Here is a 10,502-nt window from a genome sequence, read left to right as displayed (position 1 = left end):
CTTTGGACCATGGACGCAAACAATCGATTTCGTGATCCCACTGTGGACGCGCTAAACCGATTTTATTAGATCTGTTTTGTAATATCGGTTTAAGCTACTTCGAAATAATCGTGCAGTGTAGACGTACCCTGGCTCTCACTAGCTTGGCGTGGACTAACTGTCCATGTGGATCCTGCTGATGCACATTAACAGTTCATTAGTTTGCTTTGATCTAGTCCAGTTTTAAGCTAATTCATCCCAGCTTGCCGTGAACTATATGTTCATATAGACAAGCTCTATGTTTTTAATTACACAATTGCACACTATTTCCTCAAATAAAGCAACATTTTTCTGCATCATTACATAAAAATGTATAGCATCTGATCTTTATTGACTTAGTTTTTATAAGATATGATAAATTCTCTTCTCTCTAAGGCAGGGGTAGCCAACCTGTGGCTCCGGAGCCACATGCGGCTCATTAGAGGTTAATATGCGGCTCCTTGCATAGGCACCAACTCTGGTGCTGGAGCTACAGGCGCCAACTTTCCAGTGTGCTACAGGGTGCTCACTGTTCTGCCCCAGGCCCCGGCCCCACTCCACTCCTTCCCTCAAAGCCCCCAGCCCTTTCCCTGAGTCTGCCGTGCTCTTGCTGCTCCTCCTCCCTCCCCCCGAGCCTCCTGCACACCACAAAACAGCTAATCGCGGCGGGCGGGAGGCGCGGAGATGGAAAGTTAGGTGCTGATTGGTGGTGCTGCTGGTGGGTGGGAGACACTGACATGTTACTGTGGCTCTTTGGCAATGCACATCCGTAAATTCTGGCTCCTTCTCAGGCTCAGGTTGGCCACTTCTGCTCTAAGGTGTGGATTTTAATCATTTTGTTAGCATCCATGAATTTACCTTACATACCTGATCGCAAAGGAATTTTCAGTCAGCTGCATAGCCTTCTTCGGATTTAGTTCAGGGGATAAGACTGTGAAGCTACCTTCCCTGTAAATTCTGTTGGCCCAACTATGTCATCTAAATTGAAGCGCTTTCTCTGGGTTGAAAGTATGCATAATCTGATGAATATTGTATGCGTTTCCTATACAAGATTCTTGTGGGTTCTGTTTGTCTGGCATGCACACTGCTGCAAGATGCTTTCTGTGTGCCTAAGGTTATAGGGAACAAGTAGGATATTGTATTATTTGAGAAATGCTACGTGATCATGTAACGAAAATTATATCAAATCATGAGTCACAAAAGTATAGCAACTTTACACATAAACAGCTCTCCTGCTTTATAAGGTTGTCTTCATGCTCCAGAATCACTGCAATTCAAAGTTGTGTATCAGGTAGCTAAAAGGTGGCTTATGGTGCTCTACCATGCAGCCTATGGCTGGACGAAGCTTTAACACAGATATGCTGGCTACAGAGATTGGTGTTCCTAGTACACTGTGTTCATCCTGATCTGAATGGCTGGGCTAAATTGGATGTTGCAACCTGTGTTTTCTGCAGTCTGAATCATCTTATTAAAGATGAGAGGGGTGCAATCTGTTCGATTTTATTGGGTCCTCTGGTTCCTGGCAAGTTGCTGGGGAAAATGTGGGTACCTCTGTTATAAATAAAGCCAACACCATTGGTAAAATAAAGCAAGCAGAAGTACTTCCAGTTCCAGGGCATCCATTGTTATTTCTTCCACCTCTGTTAGGAGTGGATTCTTTTATACTAGGCATTTTAAGGTACTCTGGAATGGAACAAATGACAGACTGAGATCTCCTGTCTATTGGCAATGAAAATATTAAATATAGCCACACATAAGATATCAGTTTATTATAAATATCAAGGATCAAGTAGAATACTTGAAGTAGTTGAAGGATCATTTTGACAGCCTTAGAAATTAGAAGGAAAATAAGGTTATTCAGTTTGTATGTCTGGGACTGAGTATACTGGTTCTTTGAATACAAGGTTACTTTGGAGTTCAGGGTTGGTAGCTGATTGCCCCAAGATGCTCTCCGAAGAGAAATCAGTATCCTGTTTCTTCCACGGGAACATCTCCAGATCCAGCAAAGGGGTTTGAAGTTTGATTTGCTTGGCAGGTGGCCCTTGCTACCCTTTCAGCCAACCTAGCAGGAGGTATAAAATATGCTGACTTTGCTTAGGAAGGGAAAGTCTAGGAGAAGGACTCCAGCCCTCATAGCTGGGAAGGAAATGTATCTATATTTTGGACTGCTTTATTTCTTTTTTCACTTGCTACAGTTTGATGCCTGCGGAAGAAGCACCTGCCCTAGAGCCCTAGCTAGAGAGAGCTTTGCAATTCGTGTTTTTTTTATTCTGTGAAAGGCCTAATGAATACAGCACTCCAAGAAGAGGGAAGACTTTGTTGTTAATGAGAACATAGTGTGTGCTGTGTCTGTTTTTACTGTGGGGAAACCTGGGCTCTCTTGCTCTGTTACTTTACAGTGTATAAATATCTTAGAGACATTTACTTGGTGTGTTTCTTAAAGTATATGTTTTCATTCAAAAGTATCCTAATTCTTGTAAGTCCTGTCAGAGGCTCTGACATGTAATTAATTTCTCTGGAGCTTTTCTCTAAGACCTAACTGCACATACAAACCTCACTCCAACATTTGCACTTATTTACAGCTCTGTTGCAGAAAATCGGGTCTCCCATGGTGGTGTTTTTTTGTCCTCCTCTCCATAAAAAAGATTTCCCTCAATTTTGGCTACTGTGTCTCTTGCAACCCTCGCCATCCACAACAAACACAAGCAGTGGACACTTTAATAGGTATTTGAATATTGGAATTGCTATGCTGGGTCTTATCTGAGGGCTACTGACTCTCCATATATTCAGCTTTAAACTAAAACCCTGTTGCAGCCTTAACTATGGAGCTATCACCACCCCATCATCTACCTACCTACTATTGGCCTCTGTGTGTATATAGGTATGTGTATCTTATCTCTAGTTATAAAGTTGATTTGATAGCTGTAGATCAATTTCCATTTTCCAGGCAGTTCATACCCACAGTAGAATATTTATTTTACAGGATGGATTTTTCCATGCTTGGAGATGTATTTGGCCTCAGAGGATAATGCTGGCACATGGGAAAGTTGAGTCAGGAGATCCGCATCGAGCTGTGGACATATATATCAGCAGCCAGATGCTAGATGACATGGCTACTGGTTTTCTTTATCTTCATCCACTGTACGCACTTGCAAGACATCCCTGAAACCAGCACTGCTGTGCCTGAAAATACTGTGAGCCAGATCACGCCCCCTCCCATTGTAAAACCTGCTGGAGGGGCCTCGGCAGGAGGAGGGAGAAATCTCTCCAAAGATCTCATTGCATTATTTGTCCCTAGTCAGTCATTTGAGAGAGCAGGTTTTGCCCTTTGTGGAACAGGCCTCAGGGTCCAGCAGTGAACCTGGAGAATCCTCAAAGATCTACAAGAGATCAGGGCCATCTGTGCAGAGGTCTTTTGCCCATGAACCAGCTCTAACACCGGGCGGCCTCCCGCCCAATCAACATCCAAGGACTCCCAGCAGAACTGGGGTTTCCACAGCCAACATCACATAATCCCAAGCAATCTCATACGTTTCTGGTGAATCACTGTGGGACCAAGAGCTGGCTGGAAAAGAGGTGCTTCCTTTGCCCTGGCATGTCTGCTTGTGCCACTAGCCTGCCCATTTCCCCTGGTGGGACACTGGAGCCTTGGAGCAAAGAAGTAGCTGACCGTCCCAGTCCAAGAGGGCAGTAGTCCTCTCCATGTGTATATCTGTCAAGGACACTCAGGCGCTGCACTTGGGAAAACAAGTGCCTCACTGAGTCTAGTAGAAAAGAAGCAAAATAAACTGTGGCATCTTCATGAGGCATTAAGCAAATGGACAGATTCTGCTCTCTCACATGCATAACTCAGTAGGATTTCAGTTGAAGTCAATGGAGTTTCACCAGTGTAAAACTAATGCTAGTGGGAGCAGAATCAGGCTCCACATGTATAGTAACTCATAACACAGCTAGCACTTTAGGCCTTCAGATTACCTGGTAGGTGACAAATGTAGAAAATAGTCCAGATATTTCAGTCTTGTAATTTGGGGGTGTTTCTTCCTCTGCCCTAGATTTGATTTCAGCCCCTGCAGAATAAGTAAATGTAGATTTTAGCCATGCTTTCTGTTAAGTTTGTAGGAAAAGGAACAAGTGCTTCCTTGAAGGAAACTGATCAAAGGATTTTTCTACACTGTAAGATTCTATATACATTGCAGTATCATTATTGCCTATAGGACAGAGAGAGGCTGTGAGAGATGAATACTATTTAGAGAACATTCTTTGTGAGACAGTAACACTGAGCCTGTCCAACAGAACTTGACCTCAGGAATATTCAGGGGTGAAAGTAACTTAAAGGACTTACCAGTACTCCAGAGTCCTTAGAAGAGGGCGGGGCCTCAACCGGAAGAGGTGGGGCCTTTAAATACCCATGTGCTTTAAATCAGAATTTAAAGGGCCTGGGGCTGGGGCTGTGGTAGCAGCAGCTAGGAGACCCGGGCCCTTTAAAAAATCACCCTCGGAGCTACCAGCTGCAGAGGTGGCTGGGAGGCCCGGGGATGATTTAAAGGGCGCGGGACTCCAGCTGCTAATACCGCAGTGGAGCCCCAGGCACTTTAAATCACCATCAGAGGGGGCCCCGGCCTCTGGCGGAGCTTTAAAGGGCCCGGGGCTCCGCTGCAGTGGCAGCAGCTGGGTGCCCCTGGCCCTTTAAATCACCGCCAGAGCCCTGCTGCTGTTACCCCAGGGCTCCCGCAGCAGGGTTCGGGAGGCGATTTAAAGGGCCCCAGAGGGTAGTAGCAATGGGAGCCCTGAGCCCTTTAAATCATCACCCGAGCGGTGCTGCCGGAGCCCTGGGGTAGCAGCAGCAGACGGGGGCTTGGGCAGTGATTTAAAGGGTCGGGGGCTCCAGCTGCCACTACCACCCTGGGCACTTTAAATCATCCCCGGAACCCTGGGGTAGCAGTGGCGGTGCTCTGGCAGCAAGTTAAAGGGCCCGGGGCTGTAATGGTGTCTGGGGACAATTTTAAAGGGCGTGGGGTTCCAGCTGCTGCTGGGAGCCCCAAGCCCTTTAGATTGCTGCCAGGGGAAGCCGATCCTCCCTGGTACAGCGCACCGGCTCTTTCCAGTACGCTGTACTGGGGCATACCGGCTTACTTTCACCTCTGGGAATATTGCTTTCATGTCTGTCCATATTCTGTCTTTGGAGTCAGCTACCTCCACTCCAGGAATACCAGTCCACATAAGACTTGCTGAACATCCCCTTGGTTTACAAAACAGAAAGAAAAGCACATTCTGGATTTTTTTGATGATATGATTTGGAGAATAATTGACAGAAAGTTTAAATAGGAGAATCAGTTTCAGATGTTAGATTGTTATCTTAGCCCTCAATTCAGTGGCCTGCAGCTTTCATACAGCTCATTAGTAGGGCCAATGGGAAGATGTAGAACAAAACTGCAGGAAACGTGTGGGGAAACGTTCCGAATTTTGGTGCGGGAACGTTTTAAGAAAACATTCTTATGGTGGTTTGTGTACTCTCCTAAATTAAATCCCAGTGGTGGTAGTCGTGTCTTTTTAAAAAGGCCTGGAATCATGCTGTCCAAGTTTGCCAGTGCTTTGTGTCTGTATCAGTGTTTTCTTTCTGGAGAAATGTGGTGTGCAGTGTGAATGAAAAATGTACTCAGACGGGGTGGAGGTTAGCTGTCAGGGAGCTGGCTTCAGCTTCTCCATCCTGTGCCGACTGGCCACTGTGCAAGTTAGAGAATCACCACTACACACCAGAGATGATGGCAGATTCAAATAAATAGGAGCATTTATTACAGTGTGCAGCATTCCCAGTACCTGATCAGAATGTGAGATCATCCACACGCACATACATATTTGTGGTGCTTTGAAATGAGCAAGCAAGCAGTTCAAATATGTGAGGTGTGGATAGCCAAATGTGCAGTCATCCAACTATATTCACCTGTGGTAGGGTTGCCTGGTGTCCGGATTTAGACTGGAACACCCAGTTGAAAAGGGATCCTGGCAGCTCTGGTCAGCACTGCTAACTGGGCTGTTAAAAGTCCAGTCAGCAGTGCTGCAAGTCTAAGGAAGGCCAGTCCCTACCTGTCCTAGCACCATGCTGCGCCCCAGAAGCGGTCAGCAGGTCTGGCTCCTAAGAAGGGGGGTCACGTGGCTCTGCATGCTGCCCTTGCCCTGAGCACCAGCTCGGCACTCCCATTGGCTGAGACTCATGGCCAATGGGAGCGGGGTGGGGGTGTGCTTGCGGGCGAGAGCCGCGCAGAGCCACTTGCGCACCTCCACGTAGGAGCTGGACCTGCTGGCCGCTTCTGGGGAACTGTAAGAGCCAGGATAAGTAGGGAGCCTGCCTTAGCCCTGCTGCACTGCTGAGTGGGAGCCACCCAAGGTAAGCCTGCACCCCCATCCCCTGTCCCAAACCCAGAGCCCCCTCCTGTACCCCAAATGCCTCATCCTCAGCCCAGAGCCTGTACGCCTCCTGCACCCCAAATCCCTGCCCCAGTGAAAGTGAGTGAAGGTGAGGGAGAGTGAGCCACTGAGGGGAGGGGGAATGTAGTGAGTTGTGGGTGGGGTTTCAGGGCAGGAGGTGGGGGTTCAGGACAGGGATGGGGCAGGGGTGTTCGGTTTTGTGCAATTAGAAAGTTGGCAACCCTAACCAGTGGTTATTTGAAATGAATGATCATTGCACATTTCTTCCACCCAGAAAACCACAAGAGATGGACAGAATGGATTTGTTTAATGTCAATCCATGATGTGTTTAAACTTCTTACCAAACTGCAGTACTCCTCCCACCAAAGATTCCTCACGCAGCAAGCGGCCCATTCCAAAGAAGTCAAGCTGGCTCACTTACTACTTTAGACTGTGTATCTCCTGAACACGTGTTTAACAGGCAGGAAACATTATTAAGCAGCCTGTAACTGGAAAATGTAGAGCATCTGTCATACTTAAAAGTTAATCTTCCTAAAATTACATGCAAATACTCTAAATGATACATAGTTTATGACTGGGAAATTTTACTAAAATATAAGGAGTCTCTTTGATTAAAATATGTCAATAGATCTTTTACTAGGCTCCATGGCCCACGGAATGAAACATTTTGGCAGCGACAGCAATGGACTGAGGCGTTGGGAGTGGTGTCAGTGTCCATAAGCTGGGAGTCGCATTTTAACCAAGTCATCCTCTCTGGGGAGCCACTGAAAGTTGGATTTCCACTGAAGTAAAATTCTTGAGGGTAGTGAAAAATTCCTCAACAAATGCAAAGAAATTGTGTTACTGATGCTTGTTATTCTTTTGGGAAGAAAATGGAGACATCTCTTTTTAACTCCATTGAAATACATTGGATTGGGGGAGCTTTTGGAATAGAAGAGTGAAAATATGATAGCTACTTTGTTATAATAAATAGTGTTTGTCCTCCTAAACAGGGTTCGTAGGTGTGTGTAACGTTTTTTTCTTTTATTCACAGTTCTGTGAGCTTATTTCAGGAATTTTAATGACTGTAATTATGTTTTTGGAAATGTACAGGTTGGCCAGATGCAGCGGGGCATGGAATGAACAATAAGAGGTTAAATTGATGGATGACCAACAAGATAAGGATTGTGCCTCAGAGGACCATGAAACTATCCTGATTAATGGGGTGAAAGAAAATGGTAAGGAAACCTAATTACAGCACACGAAGCAGCAGTGATAACAGCAAGTCAACCTATTTTCCTAGTTCACATATTTAATTTCTGAGTTTTGCAGACATCTTCAAAATGTAGAGCAGTGGGGCAGATGGATATTTTGTGCAAATATGTTGCTGCAGCTATGAATCTTCAGTTTTTAAACGCTAAGCAACAGCTGCTGCTTTTTTCCCCACACATATGTGCATGCCCACACACACAGATCTGAATTGTGATTTTTTTTTTTTTAGTTTATTGTTTTTTGTTATTGCACATGCTGTTGTGACCATTTTGGCAGCATGGCCTCTCCAACTTGCTGTCCCAAGATCACATAGAATTCTGGGCACCTCTTCTGTGCATAAACACACACTACCGGTAAAGTCATGATCCTGAGAACTGCTGAGTAATTTCAATTCCCATTGAAATCAGTGGAAAATAATTGGCATCTTTCAGGAACATGCCCAAAATTTCCTGTTTTTAGTTTTGTTTTTGGTCATTTTCAACTGCTCCATAGTTGCTTTCAACAGCAATAACTAACTAAAAGTATTCTTCAGTTCTATGCTTGCCTGCAAAACTGATGGAGTTTGTATAAGGTAGGTGCATAACTGGTTGGAAAACCATTCCCAGAGAGCAGTTATCAGTGGTTCACAGTTAGGCTGGAAGGGCATAACAAGTGGGGTCCTGCAGGAATCAGTTCTGGATCTGGTTCTGTTCAATATCTTCATCAATGATTTAGATAAAGGCATAGAAAGTTTGTGGATGATATCAGACTGGGAGGGGTTGCAAGTGCTTTGGAGGATAGGATTATAATTCAAAATGATCTGGACAAACAGGAGAAATGGTCATAAGTAAACAGGATGAAATTCAATAAGGACAAGTGCAAAGTACTCCATTTAGGAAGGAACTATCAGTTGCACACATACAAAATGGGAAATGACTGCCTAGGAAGGAGTACTGTGGAAAGGGATCTGGCGGTCATAGTGAATCACAAGCTAAATATGAGTCAACAGTGTAACGCTGTTGCAAAAAAAGCGAACATCATTCTGGGATGTATTAACAGGAGTGTTGTAACCAAGACATGAGAAGTAATTCATCTGCTCTACTCTGCGCTGATTAGGCTTTAACTGGAGTATTGTGTCCAGTTCTGGGGGCCACATTTCAGAAAGGATGTGGACAAACTGGAGAGAGTCCAGAGAAGAGCAGCAACAATGATTAAAGGTCTAGAAAACATGACCTGTGAGGGAAGGTTGAAAAAAGTGGGTTTGTTTAGTCTGGAAAAGAGAAGACTGAGAGGGGACGTGATAACAGTTTTCAAGCATGTAAAAAGATTGTTACAAGGAGCAGGAAGAAAAAGAGTTTTTCTTAACCTCTGAGGATAGGACAAGAAGCAATGGGTTAAATTGCAACAAGGGAGGTTCAGGTTGGACATTAGGAAAAACTTTGCACCTGTCACGGTGGTGAAGCACTGGAATAAATTGCCTAGGGAGGTTGTAGACCAGAGATCAGCAAACTACAGCCTGTGGGTCACATCTGGTCCCCGGGACCTTCCTACCTGGCTCCTGAGCTCCTGGTCCAGGAGACTCCAGGCCCCTCCCCTGCTGTTCCCCCTCCTCCGCAGCCTCAGCTCACTGTGCTGCCAGCACAATGCTCTGGGTGGTGGGGCTGTGAGCTCTTGCCGGGCCGGGCAGCACAGCAGCAGAGCCACAGCCTGGCGCAACTGCCTGTCCTGGTGCTCTGCGCCGCCAGCCACCGGTGCTCCAGGCAGTGCAGTAAGAGGGCAGGGAACAGGGGAGTTGCGTGTGGTGGTCAGGGGGCGGGGTGTGGATAGGGGTTGGGGTGATCAGAGGGTGGGGAACGGGGGTTGAATGGGGGCAGGGTCCCAGAGGGGCAGTCAGGAAGGAGAGTGGGGGTTGGATTGGGCGGCAGGGGGCAGTCAAGGGCAGAGGTTCCAGGGGTGGTCAGGGTCAACCTGTGGAACTTATTGCCAGGGGATGTTGTGAAGGCCAAAACTATAACACAGTTCAAAAAGATTAAGTAAGTTCATGGAGGAGAAATCCATCAATGGCTATTAGCCAAGATGTTAGGGTTGCGATCCCATGCTCTGGGTATCACTAGCTTCTGACTCCCAGAAGCTGGGAGTGGATGACACGTGATGGATCATTCGATGATTGCCCTTTTCTGTTCATTCACTTTGAAGCCTCTGGCATTGCCACTGTCAGAAGATAGGATTTTGGTTTAGATGGACCATTGGTCTGACCCAGTATGGCCAATCTTATGTTTGCATGGTCATTCTGGTGGTAGCCAGGGCTTCTCTATATTCTACCAATCCCTCACTGCTTTACTGACCCGTTGGGGACACTGGCATCCAGTGTAATTTAGAGTAGCCTTTAGGTAGCTCTAATTTACAGCTAGGGATTGGCCTGGCATGAAGCAGTCTGAGAACTTGGGGAGTGCAAAGGAGGCCCCTTTTGCACCCCTCCCTTTCCGCAGCTATACTTCAATCTTCTTGGCTAGAGATGAGTATTTGGGCTACTGTGTTTTCATTCAGCTTTTGAGTTAACATGTTATCATAAAATACTGAAATAATGTTAAAATTGTGACAAAAATTGTGACAAAAGCCGGAAAATCCATAGGTAAGTCTGAAATGCTCTTCTTGGCTCTTAGCCACCCTGTTCATTGAAGCCATTACAGTCCATTGGGTAAATACACCTTTTAATTGAATATGATCTTGACTTTAGCACCATCCAGTCCCTGGAAAATCCATTTTTCAGGATTTGCACCTCACAGGAGACAAGCTAATTTTTACAGGTGTAGATCTAAGAAATGGAG

General features: G+C 45.8%; 1 protein-coding gene across 2 annotated transcripts in view; it reads left to right on the top strand.

Moving 5' to 3' along the window:
• The window catches only part of NEXMIF (neurite extension and migration factor), a 250,744-nt gene that overhangs the window by 220,736 nt on the left and 19,506 nt on the right, over nucleotides 1–10,502 (top strand). For both annotated transcript variants that reach the window (XM_075068797.1, XM_075068796.1), the window contains one exon: nucleotides 7,537–7,661. In XM_075068797.1, the coding sequence (XP_074924898.1) occupies nucleotides 7,586–7,661 (76 nt within the window). In that variant the 5' untranslated portion in view covers nucleotides 7,537–7,585. The remainder of the gene's footprint in view (nucleotides 1–7,536; nucleotides 7,662–10,502) is intronic.

The sequence above is a fragment of the Chelonoidis abingdonii genome, chromosome 8 (genome assembly GCF_003597395.2).
Source record: "Chelonoidis abingdonii isolate Lonesome George chromosome 8, CheloAbing_2.0, whole genome shotgun sequence".
In the NCBI taxonomy this organism is placed as follows: Eukaryota; Metazoa; Chordata; order Testudines; family Testudinidae; genus Chelonoidis; species Chelonoidis abingdonii.
This window is presented reverse-complemented; position numbering and strand designations above follow the sequence as displayed.